The following is a 22483-nucleotide window of genomic DNA, read 5'->3' as shown; positions in this document are numbered from 1 at the left end:
AACGCACGTATCACCTCTGCAGCCCTACTCCCGTCCCACTCTCCTGTGCCCACAGGTGAGAGGTTTGCCTCACCTGACTTGCAGGGAAATTAAATCACAGCAAAGGGAAAACGTGACAGGCCATCCCTCAGCTACTGCAGTGTTTTCAGGTTTACTTTCATTTCCTGATGATGCTCGTGAACTTGTTGTACAGGTTGAAGGGGACCAGCTTCCTCCGGGACATACAGTCAGTCAGTACGAGACCTGTAAGATCAGGACCATCAAAGCTGGCACCCTGGAGAAGCTTGTGGAGAACCTGCTGACGGCCTTCGGGGACAATGACTTCACCTATATCAGCATCTTCCTGTCGACGTACAGAGGCTTTGCCGCCACCAAAGATGTGCTGGAGCTGCTGCTGGACAGGTAGGACCCTGCAGGGTGCGAGCGGTGACGGGACCTCGGGCGCGCGGCCCTGCATCCCCTGCACCTGATGTGCCGGACAGATGCACAGGGAAGGAGTAGCCAGGAGGAACGCCCTTTGGAACTAAGGGCGTGAAGACTATTCACAGTCAGTTTCTGGTGAAAATATCTCAAAAAAAAAAAAAAAAATCTGTGAAAGGGTTAGGAGTATATACCGGAAATCTAGTCTCAGTTGCTTGTAGATTTTGGTTGCTATTTGCCACCCTAAAATTGTCTCCCCAGTTTTCATAATTTTATATAATTCCAGTAAAGAATCAGCTAACCAGGAATCTTCCTAGGTTGTTGTGGGAATTAAACATGCTAAGTGTGTGGAGTATGGAGCTCAGTGTTAGACCCATAGGAAGTGGCCAGGGGACAGTGGCTGTGATGGTGACGACGGTGCTGTTGGTAACTGTTAACAGTCACCTCGCCATGCACTGGCTGCTTTATGGATGTGCACGTAAATATCTTCCTTGATCTGTGTCATTAAGTCACGGGTTACACAGAATAAATAGATCAGTGTACATTATAATTCACACATTGATAATTGTATTTTCCCCCACTGTTTTTGTTTTGCTTGTAATTAAACTTGGTCTTTTAAAAAATTACTATTAAATTGACTTGATATTGGGAGGAAAAAGACTGTCAGCCAGACAGATGTTTTAGGACCATGGATATCCTCGCCCAAACTCTTATATTCTGGGGTTTCATAAGGAAGCAAGGGAGATGAGGGGTTTTTGTTGGAGTTAGTGAATATTGATTTTTAGTAGATCTTTTAATTTTGAAAGTAATGCTTGCTCCTGTTAAAAATTCTTATACCATAGAAAGGTATAAAAAGAAACTTTAATGTTTTCTCATATTGCTACTTTTTCCTAAATAACATTTATCAGGTTTTTTTTTTTAAATATGTGGAAGTAGAAAGAAAAAAAATTAAACAGACAAGGGCAGACTTTAATCTAATTATGACACATATTAACATTTAAAAAATATAAGTAATTCTTGTACATAGTGAAAAGTTTAAATGATTCAGAAAATTATAAAAATGAAAAGTAAACATTTCTATTTCCCCAAGTACCATTCCCAGTCTCACTCATTCTTCGATAACTGTAAATTATTCCTTCTGTATTATCCCCCAGTTTTTCTGTGTGTATATAAGTGTATGTGTATATATTTTTATTTATATATGATGTTTATCATATATACAGTATGAATAGAGTCATAGCACACATGCAACATTCTTTTTTCGCTTATTTGTATCTTGGAGATTTTTTCAGTAAGATCATTAACATACATAAAGGGCTTAGAACAGTGGCCGGCATATTGAAAACTCAAGAACTGTAAGTTATTGTTCTTTTCAAATCAGCACATACAGATTAGCTATATTCTTTTGAGTGGCTTTATGGTATTTTATGGTTGGAGAGTTAAGCTCTCTCCAGTTTCTTAATTTGTTTCTAAACTTTTAAACAAGGCTGTGAAGAGTGTCTTTGAGTATGTTTTCTAAGAGCTTGTTTGAGAATTCCATAGGATCATTTCATAGAAGAGTGGTTGATGGGTCCAAGTAGATGAGCATTTTAAAGTGTGAAAGCTGTTGCTAGACTGCCCTCCAGAAAGCTGCACCAAACACACCCTGTCCACGAGAATGAGAGTGTCTGTTCCTTCTTTTCCCTCCGCCCTTGCCAACTGTGGGCATTCTCATCTCTACCGTCGGAGCGGACCCTACTGTGATCTGTCCATTGAGAAGTAGCTCATTGTTTTTATATTTATGTTTCTTACATTTATGAGTGAGGTTTAGCATGTTTTAAAATACTTACTGGGCATGTATGTTTTCTGTGAGCTCTCTTTTCACGTCCTTTTCTTATTTTTTTCTTGGACTACTATTGTCTCATTACTGACCACTTAATTGTAACTCTTCATAGATTAACAACATTAAAGCTTTTTCTTCTTATCATATGTTGGAAATTTTTTTTTGCTAATGTGTTCCTTGGTTATAAAAGTTGTTGACAAATATTCTTTTCAATGAAGACATTAAAAATGCTTTTTATGCAGTCCTGTCAGTCTTAAGAAAGGCCTTTAATAAGTTCTGTTATGATGTGACTAAGGTTACTGATAACAGTGGGTTTTTCTTAAGAAATTTTCCTCACAGATGCATACAGAGTGCAGTCGTTTGGATCAATGATTCTTCATATGTTCACTTTCAGGAACATTCACAAAATATCTGCCCTTTATCACGCATTGATCCTGTTAGCTCTGGACTTCAGCACAGGTGGGGAGTTCTGCAGTGTTTTTGCATAGCAGCACTTAAAATGCTAAGCCCGGAGCACACACCTGTGGGATTAGTGAGTCATTTCCTTCATAGTTTGTTTGCTTGCAAAATACCTCATACCTCTAAACAGAAACTGAAGAATTGTGTGAATTTTCTTTTTGCTATTTTATATTTATTAAAAAAGACGCAGTGTGCTAACTGTTGGCAGGCAGAATGAGGAAATACGTCAACACATCAGAAACTCCTCCAGGTTTTCCTTGGAATGGTAACCTCTTCTGCTCATGGGGTGACCCCACTGCTGATGGGCCACAGATGTTCACAGTCAGCAAGGGAGCGTGCACGGATCCCAGCTGCGTGTCACAGTGGACACACACACAGGAACAGGAGTGTTTAGTCTGATTCACGTACATCCAGCTTCTATTTGATGATTAAAAAAAAAATCTTCTGCTTGTTCTCCTACCATAGTGGGTAGACATTTTTTTAAATTTTTAAAATATTACTCGATGACAATCGTTAAATAACAGAATCAACATGAATTCCAATTATGTTCAATCCAAACTACCATTTAAGGTATAACTGAATGAAGAGATAAGATATATCTTGAACCATTTAGATGGGCCAAGGCTCGAACTTGAGTTTAATCGCATAGTCACGTCCTTTGTTTGATTCTGACATGAGTGTAATCAACATGTACTGAGTGTCTATAAAATGCCCTGTGTTCTGCAAGACACCGTGTGGGTGAAGCAGAAATGTGAGACCTGGTATGTTCTCACCCTTGTGAACTTACTGGGAAGCTGCTGGGACTTCCCGCCCAGGGCCCCTCACTTGTAGTGCCCTCTGCATAATTTATATTCATCATTTTATACGCTTTGTCTTACAGAGGCCCCTCAAGTCATGTATACTTGCCCTACGAAGCTGAGATCCATCCCTGAGAACTTAATATTTTACTGCAAAAGAGAATTACATTCAGAAAACAGGTAGACAGCTATGCAAGACTGTGTAAAAATGAGCTCTGACATTTTCTACAAAAGTTCAGAGGAATAAATCCCACTTGTTTTGCTTCCTATGCAGAAATTTGGAATTGTTCATATATGTTCATAACTTCAACATGAATGTTTTTTCCTCACTCCATTTCCCACTCCCTCTTAGATTTTGTGGCCGAGTGTTAATCTTTGATTTTAAGCAAAATGCAGATCGTCTGCAACACTGGGTTCTTGAATTGGTCGTTGGGAGTTTTAATGTCTATGATTGGGAGGTAAGCAACTAAGATGCATAAATTTACCTTTCTGAAGATAAGCTAACTATACTATTTTCTTGTTAGAAAATTGTGGTGACTTGTTTATGGCTATTTAGTATTCTTACGTGATTTTTAAAAAATGAACCCTCTTGGCTTCTTAATAGTAGATTGCTCATCCTTTGTGAAATTAACACCAAGGAGTTATTCTAGGATGTGCTCATTCTAACCAGTCAAGAATGGATTGCAGGCAGATGCTGTGGTATTTTTTTCCCACCAGAGCAAAGTGTATTTAAAGTTAAACTTTGATTTTTCTTAAGACGTCCACTCGTGTGGCTTTTCTCATATGGAACTGTTCATTTTCTGGGATTTAAAAACATTGTTAATAGTTTTTTTTTTTTTTATTCTGCCAATGTGAGCCTTTGTGGTTGACCAGTGGACGGTGGCTTGAAGTCCTGTTTGGCTAATCCCTTGTGTTTGCTTTGTCCCTTACTTGGGGGTGATCAGCAGTTAATAAGAAGCCCTGTTTTCCGTGCTTCTCACTGTGGCGCAGAGTTAATTCTAGGGCTCACTGGCTTCCCTTCTACCTAAGAGTAAGTTTCTGCATTGTGGTTCAGCTATTTGTGTTGGGGCTTTGAAACTTTATATTTTTCTAACTTTAAACATAACATTTCACTTGAAAATACATTCTTCCCACCGCACCATTAAAAAAAAAAAAGTGAGGAAGTTAGATACCGCTGAAAATACCCAGCCTCAACTGTTGGGAGGAGCCTGCTCCAGCTGGGGGGCCTCACTGAGGACCGTGGCACGTCCGCACAGGTGTCTAGATTCTTCCTCAGACAGCCCTCCCATTAGCTAGTTTGGGGCTCTTGCTTGGCCATTCTTTCTCTGATGCCAGAAATGAGCAGAGCACCAAGGTCAAGTGGACTAGGGCTCCAGAAACTTGCTGAGTCACCCGTGGCACTCAGGCCACAGTTTGGAAGGGACTGAGTAGCAATCTGAATTTCCCTTCATTTTAAGTGAATTCTCCCACTGGAGGGCTTTCAGAGAGGATGGAGGTCGAAGCCCTCCGTAAACACTCTGCTTTAAAGACCAGACTGACTTGAATTTGCTTGCTTAGGTCACAGAGAGGAGATTCATTCAGTGGCACTTCCAGCTTGTTTCTTCCTCCCGTGTTTGATTGCCATGCATTTTCACAGACTTTGTCTTATTTAGTTCATTCATCATTACCTGCATGTTCACCAATAAGAAAATTGAGGCTCAGAAACATTCAGTCTTAGAGGCGGAGCTGTAATTAACACCTACCTCTTTCTGACTTGGATGCTCTTTGCAAGCACGCCAGGTCACCTCCCACGGTTTGTTAACGTCACTTTTAAAGGAAGGGTGACTTGGGTCTCCTGCTTGGGTGTCCTTTTCTCTGTTACCTCAGTTGCTTTTCCTGGGAAGCTGCATTTCCTGTGGGATACTCCCTTCGCACAGTTGTGAGCAGCTCACTTGCACATCAATGCTTCTGTTCACTTAGCCATTCAGATGATATTTACCAAGTGTTTAATATCTACCATGCACTGTGCAAGGTGCTGTGCATAAAGTGATGGACAGACCAATTCTGACTCCTGCCCTCTTCATGCTTCATGGCTGAGAGAAACATTAAATAAGTAGACAAATAAATGTGTATAATTAAAATCGATACAATCTTCGGGAGGTAAGAGCTAGGCTCTGTGACAGAGACAATGAGAGGATTTTTTGCGGGGTGGGGGGTGGAGAGGAGGTATTTCCAAAACAGAAGTGGATATTGGCCAGTGGTCTGAGGTGGTTAGATATGTCATGGGTCATCAAGGTTGCTGTTGGGTTGATGTGAATGGACTGTTTCTGTTTGGTGTACTCAGACCAAATCCCCTGATGTGAATCCACTACTTGCCAAAGAGAACTCTTCTGGGAGGGTAGATATACAGAAAATGCAGAAACTTGAGAGGGTTTATGCAAATATATATATACTCCTATGAGGATAATAATGTAAAATCTATATTTTCTTTTCTTTTTTTTAATTTAATCTTTATTTATTGTTAGGGGAGGTACTGGGAATTGAACCCAGGACCTTCGGCATGCTAAGCATGCACTCTACCTCCGAGCGGTACCCCACCCCCAAATCCTGGAGTAGTAACACCTTCTTCTGTAAAAGGTGATGTACCAATAACCAGCAAGGGCAGAGCTGCCCTTGCCAGTGAAGCCACTTCCTGCACAGCATAGAGAAGGCGAGCAAATAGAAAGCTTGAAAACATTTTTATTTATCTCCATAGATTTTGTTGTAAATGCCAAACATGATTCCTTTTTCTTTCAGAGGTGTAGGATATTTTACGGGAAAAGCAATTTTCCTGTCTTTTGGTCATGAGATTTACGCCTGAGGTACAGGAATGGTTAAGAGCATGGGCTTGGGAGTCAGAAAACGGATTTGACCCGAGTTTTGCACCCCTTAGTGGCTCTGCAACATTGGGCGAGCTATTTTATCTTACTAGCTTCGGTTTTCTTACCTATAAAATGAATGAAAAATAACCCTAATTTGTAGGATTATTATGACGGTTAAGCTTGATAATACAAAGGCCTTAGTATAGTGGCTGGCAAGTATTAAGTGCTTAAGAGATTACCATCACCTTGTTTTCCTTTGTTCATGGCACTTACCGCTATTTGAAATTACCTTTCTTGTTTATCGTGCTTATTTCCTGGTCGCCTCTCCTACTCAGAGACCATGTCTGTTGCTCACTGCTGTACCCTTAGAGAGGAACAGGACCTGGCAGTAGGTGCTGAGGAACCATTTGTCTAACAAATAAATCATGGTTATTATTATTCATGCCTATTATGAGCAGGTACATTGGAAGATTCGCCAGTGAACATTACCCAGCCTCTGCCTACGTTTAGTGGGAGAGACAAATAAATCTGTAGACTCATACCATTACCGTCAAGGCAGTGAGGGCTCAATGTGTCCTTTTAAAAAAGATAGACTTTATTTTTCAGAGAAGTTTTAGGTTCACAGCGAAATTGAGTGGAAATTACAGGAACTTCCCATATACCTCCTGCCCCGTCCATGCCCCTCCACTATCAACATCCCCCACCAGAATGATACATTTGTTAAAATCATTGACACATTTTTATCACCCAGAGTTCATAGTTTACATTATGACTCACTCTTGGTGTTGTACATTCTATGGGTTTAGACAAATGTATAATGACATGTATGCATCATTATAATATCACACAGAATTATTTTGCTGCCCTAAAAATCGTCTGTGCTCTGCCTGTTTACTTCCCTACCCCCGACCCCAATCCCTGGCAATCATTGGTCTTTCTACTCTCTCCATGGTTTTGCCTTTTCCAGAATGTCATATAGTTGGAATCATACAGCATGTAGCCTTTTCAGATTGGCTTCTTTCATGTCGTAACATGCAATTTAGGGTCCTTCGTGTCTTTTCAGGGCTTGGTAGCTCATTTCTTTTTAGTGCTGAATAACCTTCATTGTCTGAATGGCCCAGAGTTGATTTACCCATTCACCTGCTATATGACATCTTGGTTGTTTCTGAGTTTTGGCAATTATGAAGAAAGGTGCTATAAACATCCATGTGCAGGCTTTTGTGTAGACATAAGTTTTCAGCTTCTCTGGATAAATACCAAGGAGCAAGAATTTTGGATCATAGGGGAAAAATATGTTTAGTTTTGTATGAAACTGTTAAAACTGTCTTCCAAAGTGGCTGTACCATTTTGCATTCCCACTAGCAGTGAAAGAGATTTCCTGTTACTCCACATCCTTGTTATTGTCAGTGTTTTGGATTTTTGCTATTCTAATAGGTATGTAATTGTATCTCATTGTATTTTTAATTTGCAGTTCCCTAATGACATGGAACATATGGAACATGTTTTCATATAGTATTTGTCATCTGTGTATCTTCTTTGGTGAGGTATCTGTTCAGGTCTTTTACTCATTTTTAAATTCTAGTTGTTTGTTTTCTTATTGTTGAGTTTCAAGATTTCTTTATATATTTTGGATAAAACTCCTTTATCAGATGTGGTTTTGTTTTTTTGTTTTTTGTTTTTTTGGCAAATATTTTATCCAAGTCTGAAGCTTATTTTCTCATTCTCTTGACATTGTCTTTTGCAGAAATTTTTCATTTTAATGAAGTCCAGTTTATCAATTTTTTGTTTCATGATTTGTGCCTGTCTTGTATCTAGAAGATCATTGTCATACCCAAGGTCATCTAGGTTTTCTCCTACATTATTTTCTAAAAGTTTTATGTTTTACATTCAAGTCTGTGATCCATTTTGAGTTAATTTTTATGAAATGTCCAAAGTTTGTGTCTACATTCATTATTTTGCATGAGGATGTCTAATTGTTCTGTCACCCGTCATTTGTTGAAAAGACTATCTTTGCTCCATTGTGTTGCCTTAGCTCCTTTGTCAAAGATCAGTTGACTGTATTTATGCAGGTCTATTTCTGGACCCTATATTCTGTTCCATTGATCTCTTTGTCTTTCTTTTCACCAATACCACTGTGTCTTGATTACTGTAGTATTATAACATGTCTTGAAGTCAGGCAGAATCAGTTCTCTGACTTTATTCTTCAATATCGAGTTGGCTATTCTGGGTCTTTTGCCTCTTCACATAAACTTTATAATCAATTTGTCAAAATCCACAAAGTAACTTACTGGGATTTTGATTGGGATTGCACTGAATCTATATAAATCAAATTGGGAAGAAATGACATCTTGATAACATTGAGTTTTCCTATCCATGAACATGGAATATCTCTCCCTTTATTTAGTTCTTTGATAACTTTCATCAGAGTTTCGTAGGTTTTCTTATATAGATTTGTATATTTATATTTAGATTTATAGCTGAGTATTTTAATTTTGAGGGGGCACTGCTATAAAGGGTAATATGTTTTAATTTCAAATTCCACTGTTCATTGCTTGTATTTAGGAAAGCAATTGACTGTTGTATGTTAACCTTGTATTCTGCAGTCTTGCTGTATCTGCATATTAGTTTCAAAAGTTTTTAGTTGATTCTTTCAGGTTTTCTACATAGACAGTTGTGTTATCTGAAAAAATGACAGTTTCTTTCTTTCTTCACAATCTATACCTTTTATTTCCTCCTCTTGTCTTTTTGATTAGCAAAGACTTCCAGTGCAAGTGTTTAAAGGCAGTGTGAGAGGAAACATCCTTGTTAACTGGGAAGGCTTTGAGTTTCTAACAGTTGTGTATGATGTTAGCTGTAGAGTTTGTAGATGTTATTTATCAAGTTAAAGAAATTTCCCCCTATTCCTAGTCTGCTATGAGTTTTACTGTGAATGGATATTGGATTTTGTCATGTGTTTTTTTCTGCATCTGTTGATATGATCATGTGATTTTCCTTTTTCAGCCTGTTGATATGGTGGATTGCATTAACTGATTTTGAAATGTTGAACCAGCTTTGCATACTAGGAATAAATTCCTCTTGGTTGTGGTGTATAATTTTTTTTCATGTTGTTTGATTTAATTTGCTACTTTTTTCCTGAGGATTTTTGCATCTGTGTTCATGAGAGATCTTGGCCTGTAGTTTTCTTTTCTTATATCTTCGTCTGGTTTTGGAGTCCTTATAGGATGAGTTAGGAAGTAATCCCTCTGTTCGTATCTTCTGGAAGAGATTGTAGAGAATTGCTGTAGTTTCTTTACTAAATGTTTGGAAGAATCCACCGGTGAACCCATCTGGACATGGTGCTTTCTGTTTTGGGAGGTTACTGATTATTGACTCAGTTCTTTAATAATATAGGTTTATTCAGTTTGTCTCTTTCTTCTCGTGTGACTTTTTTGTAGGCATAAATTTCTGACCTATATCATTTCCTATTCTGTGAACTTCTTTTAACATTTCTTGCAAGGCAGAGCTACTGGCAACAAATTCCCTCATATTTTGTTTGAGAAAGTCTTTATCTCTCCTTCACTTTTGAAGGATAATTTTGCAGAGTACAGAATCCTGGGTTGGTGGTTTTTTTCCTCTCAGTGCTTTAAGTATTTCACTCCCTTCATGCTTTCATAGTTTCTGAAAAGAAGTCAGATTTAATTCTTATCTTTGCTCCTTTTTAGTTAAGATGTTTGTTCTCCTCTCCCCTGGCTTCCTTCCAGATTTTTTCTTTATTGTTGGTTTTCTGAAGTTTGAATAAGATATACCTAGGTGTAGTATTTTTAGCATTTATCCTGCTTAGTGTTCTCTGAGCTTCCTAGATCTGTGTTTTGTTTCTGATGTTAATTTAGGGGAAATTATCAGTCATTATTCCTTCAAATGTTGCTTCTGTTCTCTCCTCTCTTTCTTCTCCTCCCAGTGTTCCTGTTACATGTGTCACATGTTTTGTGTTGTCCTGTAGTACTTGATATGCTCTTCTGGTTTTTCTGAGTTTTTTTGTTTTGTTTTGTTACTTGTTTGTTTTCTTTTCAGTTTTGAAACTATTATTTTCTTATCCTCAAACTCAGAGATTCTTTCCTCAGCCATGTCCAGTCTATTAATGAGCCCATAAAAGGCAGCCTTCATTTCTATTACAGGGTTTTTGATCTCCAACATTTCTTTTTGAGTCTTTCTTAGAATTTCCATCTCTCTGCTTATATTATCCATCTGTTCTTTTATGTTGTCTATTTCTTTCCATTAAATTCCTTAGCATATTAGTCATAGTTTTTTGTTTGTTTGTTTTAATAAATTCCTGGTCTGATAATTCTGCCATTTCTGCTATATCTGACTCTGGTTCTGATGTTTAGTCTCTTCAAAATGTGTTTTGTGCCCTTTAGCATACCTTATAATTTCTTGATAAAAGGTGGCTATGATGTACCAGGTAAAAGGAAGTTGGGCTTCGGTAATGAAGTTGCAACGTGGGAGGTAGGGGAGGTGGGGAGTGTTCCACAGTCCTATGATTAGGTTTTAGTCTTATGATTGGCCTGTACCTCTGGATCATGAACTTCATTAGTGCTTCTTAGTTGTTTTTCTTTCCTCCTTTAGGAAAAGGATGGCTCGATGGAGCTGGAGATAAGAGGGTTCCTTTCCCTCATGTGGAAGGCTAGAGAAGACTAGAGTCAGGTATTTTCCTTCCCCTAGGTAGGCTAAGCTCTGATAAAACCCCAGCAGGATAGATTCTGATAAAATGGCTTGTTCTGAGGGCAGGTGTTGTTTAGAGGAACGGAGTGCTCTGGTCTATCTCAGAATGGTTCCTTTTCCCCTCCCCTTGCTGAAAGCACAAGGAGACTTCTCCTGTATTAACTCTCAGAACCTGGTCAAGCTCCTGGAGGTAAAACTCACAAAAGTGTGGTGGCCCCCCTATGACAGGGTCCCACTGGAGTTTTTCTCTCTTAGACTTGTCCACACTGAACCTGCAGCAATGCATCAATTACAGTTCAGATTTTCCTACCCTGGTGCTGGTTCCCATGGAGATTTCTGCTCTGTTAAGTTGTGGTCCTCTGTATCTGCCTGACTATCTGTTCAGATTTAGCAGATGAGTATTTGCCCTGTGACTTGACTTCTTGATGGATCTAAGAAGAGCTGTTGACCTTTCAGTTTATTCAGATTTTTACCTTGTTGTTAGGTTAAAGTGGGGACTTCTAAGTTCCTTACATGATGGACTGGAAACTGGAAGTCCTCTTCTGCCCATTTTTTAATCAAGTTGCTCATTTTCTTATTGTTGAGTTTTAAGAGTTTTTGTGCATTTTGGATAACAGTTCTTTATCAAATATGCCTTTTGCAAATGTTTTCTCCCTGTCTGCAGCTTATCTTCTCATTTTCTTTATTCAATGTGTACTTTTAAGAAAAACCTTCCTCCCCCTCTTCCTCTGAGAGCTGTGAGGTGGTTGTAGTGAACCTCCTTTCAAAAACTCTGAACACAAATCCATTCAGCTCTCAAACGCTTCCTTAGCATAAGAAGCTGGGTTGGCATTTTTGAGTTGCTTACAATATGTTTCAAATTATTTTTTGTTAAACCTCACTTAAAATTAATTAAGCTTTTAAAAAAACTTTAGTTCTGTAATTAGACTAGGCATTTGCCAAATATTCCTAGATGCATGCTGGCATGCAGTGCTCATTGGATTCTATTATTTCCTTCTCTTTCAGTAGGAGACAAGGCTTCTAGTATCTTTCCTCTGCTCTTCTAGGTCCAAGGAGAGGGGCTTATGAGCAGAGAACACTTTAGGGAGCAGATCCTGGAACTGAACCTACTTAGAGGGCCTCACAGCATCTTATGCTGGTGACGACTGTAAGTCACCCCCAGGTGCTTGTCTCTTACAACAGTAACACTTACATTAAATGTCACTAATATGATTTTCCCGACCCTTTCGTGTCAGAGTTATTTATGTCTAAATTCTACTAGTTACATAGGAACGTTTTTCAAGAGAATGCCATGCCATTCTTCATTTATTTTAGTAACTTCCCTCCTCAAATCCCAACAAAATCAGATGGAAACGAACAGAGTGGTTGATTCAGCCATTGAATCCTTTGTCCCACCCATGAGTGAAAAAGTTGAGATTTATTGGTCAGTTGGTTCCAGGATGCGCATTCCATTCATAGAGTGGGAAAGCTTTCAGGAAATCCTAACATTGCTTTGTTCCCTTTTTAGCTTTAGATGCAGACATACTGGAATCCTGACTAGGGTGAGAATTTATTAGAAAATGAAACCCGTTTCTTAAGATTTTTGTTATAGCAGATGAGTTTCAATAGGTTTTCTCTAGGTTTAAGTATTGAGACCACATGGGCAAGAACACCTTCAGTGGTGTATATGTTACAGGATTTTTTTCAAAAAAGGCAGATTGATGAAAGATAAATTGAACTTATTCCTTGTGACTATCAGAAAGATGAAAGTATTTGCTGATAGAAGAGAAAAAGAGGGTTGTAACAAGGGCTATGAGAATCTTTGGGGGTATTGAAATGCTCCTAACATCAGAAAGAGCATTGAGAACTTTTGTAGGGCCTGTCCATCGTGAAAGGTCCTATGCTCTTGCTTTATTGAGGGGAGAAAAAGAGTTTAGCTCATAAAACTATAGAAGATACAACGTCCGTAATGATTTACATTCCCGCCCGTGGCAGAGTAATGCCCCCACCCCAAAGATGTCCAGTCTTAGTCCCTGGAATCTATGAATGTATTTGGTTACGTGACAAAGCAGAATTAAGGTTGCTAACCAGCTGACCTTTAACTAAGAGATTAGTTTGGATTATTTGGGTGGATCCAGTGTCATCAAAAGCATCCTTAAAAGTGAAGGATGGAAGCAAAAGAGAGAGAGAAAAAAATGCGAGGATGGAAACAGGATCGGAGAGATGCTGTGTTGCTGGCTTTGAAGTTTGGGGAAGGGGACCCTGAGCCAAGGAATGCAAGCGGCCCCTAGAAGCTAAAAAAGGCAAGTACACGGATTACCTCCTATAATTTCTGGATCACAGTGCTGCTGACACCTGGACTGTAGCCCAAGGAGACGTGTTGGACTTCTGTTAATTTTGTGTAACTGGTTTGTGGCAATTTGTTGTAGCAGCAATAGAAAACTAATATATCATCAATAAACTTTTGGTCTATTAGGGAGGTTGTTCGTAATTTGATAGGAGACAAGGAATTCTTGTCAGGGAGACTGACCCCAAAAATCTTGTGCTCGTGGGCTCGGGGAAGTTGAAGGTCAGGTGGGGGCTCACCTTCCCTTTGCTCTGTCACGGCGTCGTGCCGCGTTCAGCCGTGGCCCCCACACTCAGCCCCAGAAGCACGGTGGTTACCCTCAGCCTGACAAGCGCTGTTAACTCTCTCCTCCCTGCAGCTGTGCCTTTGCTGTGGGTTAACCAGAAAAGTTTAATGTGGTGCTGTTTTAGAATTACATTCAGCCGTAATCACGTGAGGGCAAATGGAAATAAATTCCCTTGCCTGCTGGGTTGGTTGCCTTTGGCCCATCTTCACTTTTGGCTAAATGGGCCTGCCTCTCACCCGGCAGCGCTGTGGGAATTCTCCATGGAAACGTGCCGTGGGGCAGCAGGGCCCCAGCTTTGTGGACGACAGTGGTGGTTCTGTTAAAGGAGACCCTAAAGGGACACTGGCTGTCAAAGACTTCGTCCCAGATCCAAGCAGGCCAGCTTGGGAAAGAAATGAGATTAAAATGTTTCTATGAAGTTGATTAAAAAAATTTTTTTTCACTTGGCAAAGGGAGACAGGACATCCTTCTTTTTTAAGAAAAGAATACCAGCAGGTTTTTTTCTTTTTTAAATGTGCTTGTGTTTGGAAACTACAGAACAAAACTGACCAAAAAAACCTGAAAGGCAAGGTACATACATTCTGAGTGGTTCCTGGAAAGCTGTAAATTCAGCTTTGATCATCTAAAGCAGTGGTTCTGACCATTTTCTAGCAGTTGGTGGGAGGGGTTGATGATAAACCCCTTTAAGAACCTGCTACACAGTGTGGGCTCTCTCTAGAGAAAAAAGAGCACGTTACCGGACTGCTTATGGCTTGGGGACCCCTACGGTTCCCTAAGCTCACCCAGGGGCCCGCGGTTATGACTCTCCAAGCAAAGGCTCCCAGGCATGGATGGCAGGGAACACGTAGGTGGCCACTATGAGTCCAAGGAGAGTACCACTCCTGGCTTATATTGTGGATGGGGCAAGTATCTAAAGTATGGTTCTGAAAAGTAAATTCATCAATCTCATTAAATTTAATGATTAAAAAAAAGTATGTCTCTGAAACTTGAAAAGGAAAAGGGATTGGCTATTTTTGAGTTAATTTTATGTTTTTCTTATTACTTTTATTTGATATTTCTGTTCTTCTTTTTCTTTTCTTTTTTTTTTCTTTCTTTCTTTCTTTCTTTTTTTTTTTTTTTTTTTTTTTGATGAACTTAGCCCTTGAGAATGACATCAGACTCCTAGTCCTAATTCTTTCCCTTTTTTTGGTCTCTACTAAGGTTGCCAGCAAGCACCAATTGAGATAAATTGATGTTATACTGAGCTTTTGTAAGTGCAGGGGAGAAAAGCAGATCTAAAACTGGTGGGATGCCGTGATCTGAAACTCAGCGTCCTTGTGTTTGGTTTTACACAGCATTGTTCATAGTGAAGAGCTCTGCTATAGCAGCTTTCTGCGGCTGGGGAAAACCGAGCCGCAGGCTCGCGCTGACTTGCTAATAATGTATTAATTCATCTGAAATGCAAGGAAAATCCCGACTTCTTAACACATTCTGTGATTGTCAGGGTGCCACCAGCTCCCTCCCCCCAGTCCTAACCTACTTCTTCTGTCCAGTTGTAGCATGCTAACAAGACAGGTTTGCAATGGATGGTTTAGAACTGTTACAACCTACATGTGGAAGGAGGAGGCACTGGTTAGCCCCTGAGCTCTGGGGGAGGAAGAGAAGTGGGTGACCAGGACTTGGAATAGGAAGTGGAAGAAACCTTATGGCAAGGGCATGAAAGCTATCAGACTTAAGATATAACTTTACATGTGAATGAGAAGCAAGTTATAGCAAGAGACACTACTTTGTTTTCTTTCTCTGGTCCATAGTGATTGTGAAATCTTTGTTCTTTTCTTGGTCTCCCTTTCAGACAGCTGTGGGTTGGGGCTGGGGGTGAAGGTATTATCCTCAGGGGAAATCTCGTGGCGTTTGGTAACTGTCACGTGGCACAGAAACACTGGGTACTTTTTGCTGTCAGCATTGTCTTAACTGTCAGGGACTAACAGAGATAACGTGGTGAGTCGAAGGGCAAGAAGCGGGCAGGGCCCTTCACAGCAAAGGCCTAGAGGGGGAACTGGGGCTCTTGCTGGGTCTTCTAGCATTGTCTAGTCATGGGGAAACTTTGCACAGAGAGGCAGACCTTGTGAGTGAGAGCACCCGCCAGGTTCTCTGTTCAGCATCGCTGGCCCCTTCCTTTCTTGCTAGGGAACAAGGAGTTTTTGCCTTGTTGTCTTTGACCTCTGTTTTCTCCTTGAATAAGTGCCTCCCCGGGGGTAACAGGACCTTTCCAAGGTAGACTTGGTGGCCATGACCCCGTTCTCAGGTCACACTTGGGTGGAGAGGTGCCTGCCATGGAGGAGATTATTCAGAGGGATTAAAAACCACCCTCGTGCTGACTGTGGTGTGCAGTCCACAGAGGCCTCGCTGGGTGTTGCAGACACCTGTAGACTGTTGCACCGTGTCAGTCTCCCGAGTCAAGGTCAGCTTCTGAACATTTTTCTCATACCTGACCTGTGTTCTTCTGGGTCAGTTAAAGAAAAAAGCCTCAGCTGCTCCTGGGCTGGGGGTGATTGGAAGAGCAAAAACTCCCAGAGGCCCCTGAGGCAGCGGCTGCATGTGAGGTCCCCCTGCCCTGCCGGCCTCCTCTCTGTTCTTCCCTCCCCAGCCTCTCTTTCATTCGTGGCAGCAGAGGGCACTCATTGATTCATTTACCAAATGTTTATTGAGCATCTGCTAAGAGCAGGCTCTACTCCGGGCTCGGGACATATGGCAGAGAGCAAGGTAAAAGAGTGGAGATGTCACAGGAGAGGGAAATGTCACACCCCAGGACACTCCGCCAAGTGAGCGTCCTTGGGTTCGAGTGAGAAAGAATTCAAGAGTGAGCCGAAGCAGAATGAAAGCGGGTTTATTCAGGGAGAGACACACTCCATAGGCAGAAGGCGGACAAGAGGGCCCCTGGGTGTGGGGCTGTCTGCGGGCTGGGTGACTTTATATGCTAACGAGTGGGAGGAATGTTCTAGCTATCTTGGGGAAGGGGCGGGGACTTTCAGGAACTGGGCTACGCGCTCACTTGTTGGCCTTTCGTGGTCAGCCCCGGAACTGTCACGGTGCCTGTCATGGCAGGGGAGTGGTTTTTAGTAGTATAATGGAGGGGTCGTCCTTGGCACCATCTTGGTGTTAGCTGGTTCCAGCAGGGTTTTGTCCTATCCTGTTTTTCTCACGGCTGTGTCCCCCTCCTCATTCTTTTAGCTGTTGTGCCCTGCCCTTCTTCCTTCCTATCTCAAAACCAAAGCCCTTACCATGGCCCACCAGGCCCTCATGATCTGTCCCCACCACTCACAGGCTCAGTTTCCTCTCTGCCCCCACTTACTCTGTTCTGCTCCTTCCTCACTGGCCTTCTGGATGTTTCTTAGGCACACCGTCCTACCGTTGCCCCAGGGCCTTTGCACCAGCTCTCCCCTCCACCTGGAAGGCTCTTCTCCTGGAGATCTTTGTGGCCCACTCCCTCACCTTCTGGAGGCCTTCAGTCATTGTCACATGTCACATTGTCCAGGGCCTCCCCTGGACATTCATTCGAAGCAGCCACCTCCGGCCCTCCAGTCACGTCTGAGCACCCTCACTGCTTTAATTTTTCTCCATCGCACTTTTTACTGTCTGACTTAGTGCGTAGTAACTAATTATTAGCTCATCATTTATCTACCCCCACTGCAGTGTGCCCTGTGAAAACGGGGGCTTCGCTTAGTTCACTACCATGTCCCCAAATCCCAGAACAGCCCCAGAACGTAGGCTGCAACAAATACTCATTGAACGAGGACTAGATGAGTGAACAAACGGATGAGTGAGTGAATGAATGAAAAGCTCGAGGTTTCTCTCCTTAAAGAATTTGTCATTTGGTGGCAGAAGACATAGAATAAATCAACCAAATAACAACGATCTGTCTGAGAGGCAGTGACTCGGAAGCTGGGCTCTGTCTGGAGTCTCACCGCCGAGGCTCACATCCCTGCTTCACTTAGCAGCTGTGTCTTTTTTTTTAAGCTGGGATTGTTCTTTTTTTTTTCTCTTTTTGTTACTGTGCATTTTTGTTGTTGTTAATGGAGGTACTGGGGACTGAACCCAGGACCTCGGGCACGCTAAGCGTGCGCTCTACCACCGCACTCTGCCCTCCCCCCCATGTCATCAGGGGCAGATGACTTAAGCTCTCTGGGCCTCATTTTCTTATTCATTAAATAGAAATAAAAATAATTCTGGCATAAGGGTTAATGTGAGAATTAAATGAAACAACCCCTATGAAGAGCTTCGCACAGCACCTGGCACACAGTGGGCGCTCAGTAATCATTAACTGCGGTTATTGGTCTTACTGGATCTCTTGCCGTAATCAAGTGGAGACTGGCAAGCTCTTCAGGTTAGTTCCGTTGTGGCCTGGTGTGTCTGAGGCATCTCTGTTAGGGAGCAGAGGCTAGAGGGCTCCCCCACCAGAAAGGCTGTCCCTGGGGATAGCTTTATCCTGAGATTTCTTGGAGCCGCAAGTATCCCTGGTCTTCCCTTCAAAAACACACAGTAAACATTTTATCTCCCCAGATAGGCTGCAAACAATACATCCATCCCCTCTGGAAATAACTGTTTCCTGTTGAAACATTAGCAGCCAGTTAAACATTATGTTGGGTTTTTTTTTTTCTTTTTCTAGTGATTTTAAGGCTGCAGTTATGGAGTTGCTTAAGACTGTGTTTTGGAGACATTTTAAAATCTTTTTTTGCCTTGTGAGAGAGAGAAACCATGTAAAAAGTCATTCCAACAATTTGTATTTTAATTTAAGGTTTATGAATTACCATTTGAAGAAGGGCAGTTTCTCACTGGTAAGCCTTCTTAAGAGGTGGGGACTTTGATCTTAAATCCTAGGGAGGCTTTGCAGAAATTGGAGGTGACATTGTTGACAGGTTTGTCTGTAGCTATTCATTAATTAAACACATACATACACACTCTTTATTTACTCCCCTGGAGTAAATGAATTGAACTTGACTTTGGGTTTTTGATGGGAAGCTATGAGAGGGGCCAGGAAACATCAAAGAAACACTCTTAATCTGGTAGAACTAACTCTCAAATGACCTAGCTTGAACATTAAAGAGTTCTTGATTCCAACACTAGTCTACTTTCTTTTCTGTAAGGCTTTAATTCTCCTTAATGATACGAAAGGCACGGGGGCAAATAATTGTTCCCTCGCTCGTCTGTTAAATTCCAGAGGGTTACAGGCTTTTTAATTTTACCTTGCTTCTAAACATCTCCTTTGTAAAGCTGTGTATACATTTTTTTTTTGCATTTTCATACTGCTTACACCTTCAAGATCTCCGCTTTGAGATCTTAAAACTATTTCTTTTGCATTTTATTTTATTTATTTGGGAGAAGGTAATTAGGTTTTACTTATTTATTTATTTATTTTTAATGGAGGTACTGGGGATGGAACCCAGGACCTTGTGTATGCTAAGCACACACTCTACCACTGAGCTCCACCCTCCCTCCTCTTTTGCATTTTAATTTTAGATTTTTGCAGTGATCACAGCTGTCCTCAAGCTTCCTTATCCTCCTAGAATGTTAGACATGAAGGCACAGGTGGGTTAAGACACTTACATAAGCAAAAACCCAGATGGTACGTTTGCAGACACAAAACTGAACCTGCCTTTGGGAACCCCGCTGGAGCACTCATTTGTTCTCAGCCTACTGGGTGCCAGGCACTGTTTCAAGCTCTACAGAGAGAAAAGTCCTGCTCTCGCGGAGTTTATGTTCTGATGGACAATGAACACAATAACTATGTTGATTACACAGTATGCTGGAAGGTGTTAAAGGCTGTGGAGGAAAACGGAGCAGCGGTGTTAGTGGTGGTTCTGCACAGGGTGGTCGGGGAGCCCTCACTGCTAAGGCGACATTGGAGCAAAGACCCGCAGGAGCTGAGGGCGTGTGCCATCGGTGCTGCACGTGGGGCGAGGCGGAGCGAGTGCAGAGATTCAGAGGCAGCAGGATGCCTGGTGTGTGGGGGGAGCAGGAAGGAGGCCAGTGAGGCCTGGGGAGACTGTGAGTGTGGGAGTCGTGGCCGGGGATATCAGGGGCAGGTCACTTGGGGCCTCGTGAGACGGGTAAGACTTCGGCCTTTTCTCCGGGTAAAGAGCAGTGGGAGCCCGGGGAGGGCCCTGAGCCGAGCAGCGGCGTGAACAGGACCGCTGTGGCTGTGGGGCGGGAGCCAGGAGAGGAGTTAATGGCTGTTGCATTGCTGGGGTGGAAGTGATGAGTGGTGTCAGGATTCAGGATATGTTGTAAAGGGAGAGCCAGAAGGACTTGCTGGTGGACCGGGCAGAGGAGTGTCAGGGATGACTGCCGTCTTTGAGCCTGAGTACCTGGGCCATGTGCGCTGACACACACATGCCTTATTTATTTTTTTAATTGAAGTACAGTCAGTTTACAATGTTGTGTCAGTTTCTGGTGTACAGCATAGTGCTTCAGTCATGCATATACATACATATATTCCATTTCATTATAGGTTACTACAAGATATGAATATAGCTCCCTGTGCTCTACAGTAGGAACTTGTTGTTTATCTATTTTGTATATAGTAGTTAGTATCTGCAAATCTTGAAGTTTATCCCTTCCCACCCTCTTTCCCCACTGGTAACCATGAGTTTGTTTTCTCTGTCTGTGAGTCTGTTTTGGTTTTGCAAATAAGTTCATTTGTGTCTTTTTGTTTTGTTTTGTTTTGTTTTGTTTTTAGATTCCACACCTTCATGTCAGATCTCATATGGTATTTTTCTTTCTCTTTCTGGCTTTCTTCACTTAGAATGACGGTCTCCAGGTCCATTCATGTTGCCACAAATGGCATTACTTTATTCTTTTTATGGCTGAGTAGTATTCCACTGTATATCCAGCCGTCTGTTGATGGACACTTAGGCAGGTTCCATGTTTCGCATGCCTTACTGTTGATGGTTCTCTCTGGTCTCCAAGTTATTACCAGCTGATCGTGCTCGTCCTGATTGTGAGCCTCTGGTCACTCTGCTGGCGGGGAGAAGTGTCTGTGTGGTCTTTGAGCAGATGGTACCAGGTTAATGAACGAGAAGGAACCTTGCTTACTCACCAGTGTAAGTGGCTTGGTCCTCCTGGACACCGTCTGACCGCACCCCCCTGTGGCATCACATTCTGGGAGCAGAACCATGATGGGTGTTTGTGGCATCCCAGCCAGCATCTAGGCCCTGAGCCTGAAAATAATGTAGAGGAAGAGCAGCAGAGTATGAGAATCTGAAGTAAAGCCAAGGGGGAGGAAGGTCAGGGAATTTTTTAGTACACTCATCTCCGGAAAGAAAGCTATCAGGAGCAGTAAAATGTGTGTCTTTCCCTTGTAAATGCTTCCCTTTTGTTTCTACCTCTTGAGCTTCCAGCTGGGAGATAAAAGATGCAGTATTTCCAGGATGACCAGAAGGAGAGTCAATGAACGAACACAGACTGGGACAAAAGGAAGATCACACCCACATTTAGTCACTGGGGCTGGCAGGAGGAGGTCGGGGTCACCCCAGTCAGGAGCGTGGCAGGCACAGCAGCCCCACTCTTCACTGCACCCACCTCATCTCTCCTACTGAGATAAACCGCCGAGTCTGTTTCAAGGGAACATGAGGACACAGCGCGCTATGATGGTGGCCGAAGAGAGAGCCAAGAAATCCCACTCTGTTTATTTACTAGGAGTCCCACTTCCCAGCCCCGCCTTGCCCACCGGGGGCTGCGTACATTTTAATCTGAGTTCTTATCTCTGGGAAAACAAAGGGTAGCCCCGGAAGGCCTCTAAATAGCAGGTGCAGGACAGAATGAAGAGGCACAGGGAGGGCGGAGGCCAGTGGAAAATCTCTTCGGGAGGCCAAGAAGTCCATAAGGCTGATGAGCTCGAGAAGGGAGCAGGTGGATGGGGTGGGGCGGGGGTGGGGCGCCTAGTGCCTAAGGGCGCAAACTAGAACCTGCTGGAATCTGGTGATGGGGAGCCAGATGGACTGGCATTCGGTCAAACCAGATGGCGGGCTTTCATTTTTAAAAGGACTAGTAAATCCTGGGAACAAGGAACCACAGGGGTACTGGGGCCCTTAAACCCATGAGTAGAAGACAAGTGTGCTCTTTAAAAATGTAAGCCCCATCAATTAGAGAATTTCTATTATCAAAACTTTGGGACAGATTACCAGTTTGTGAAACTCCAAGGAATCTCTCAATTCTTCACTGATGGGAAGAGAAACTGCAGAAACAGTCTAGGCATTACAAGTTAGTATAAAGTTTCCTCCTTAAGAATTTAAGTGAATTTGCTAAATGTATGTTCTGAGCCAAGCAAAACGTGATGTATTTGTTTGCAATGGGCTTGTTTGCCTGTGGAGTTGGAGGCGTGTGATGAGGTTATTTAGTTAGGTTGTGCTTTTGTAATGAGACCGATTTTAGAATTTAAGCACCTATCGCTTTTTAAAACATTGTGGCCCTGTGTCCCTTCCCCACCCCGAGGCTGGGGATGCGAGCTCAGCCTGGCCCCGGTGTGCCCATGGCTGCTCTCCTGGTGGCCGAGATGTAAGCGTTCTGCTCTTCAGTCCTTGTGTCCATCTCAGCCTCTCCTTGAGGGTGCGGAGTTACGTCCGTAGCCCTTCTCCAGCAGCGCTTATCCTCAAAGAGTCCAGACCCACAGGCAGAGCGTGGGGTGGTCATTGTGCGCTCACGTGCGGCTCAGGTGAGAAACTGTGCAAACCAGAGCCACGTCTCCCTTCGGTAGATACGCGGAGGGCGGGAGTGTGGGCTGCGTGCCGCAGAGATCGTGAGGAGCCTGCCGCCTGGGAGTCCCCGAAGACCGGATTCTCCTGCTGAGGGGAGCAGCCA

General features: G+C 42.4%; 1 protein-coding gene across 3 annotated transcripts in view; it reads left to right on the top strand.

Annotated features, from left to right (window-relative positions):
- RGL1 (ral guanine nucleotide dissociation stimulator like 1) overlaps positions 1-22483 on the top strand; it is a 257821-nt gene that overhangs the window by 175611 nt on the left and 59727 nt on the right. For all 3 annotated transcript variants that reach the window (XM_032463548.1, XM_032463546.1, XM_032463547.1), the window contains one exon: positions 194-402. In XM_032463548.1, coding sequence (XP_032319439.1) covers positions 194-402 — 209 coding nt within the window. The remainder of the gene's footprint in view (positions 1-193; positions 403-22483) is intronic.

This window comes from Camelus ferus, chromosome 21 (genome assembly GCF_009834535.1).
Source record: "Camelus ferus isolate YT-003-E chromosome 21, BCGSAC_Cfer_1.0, whole genome shotgun sequence".
In the NCBI taxonomy this organism is placed as follows: domain Eukaryota; kingdom Metazoa; phylum Chordata; class Mammalia; order Artiodactyla; family Camelidae; genus Camelus; species Camelus ferus.
Note: the sequence above shows the minus strand (reverse complement) of the source record. Positions and strands in the feature narration are given on the sequence as shown.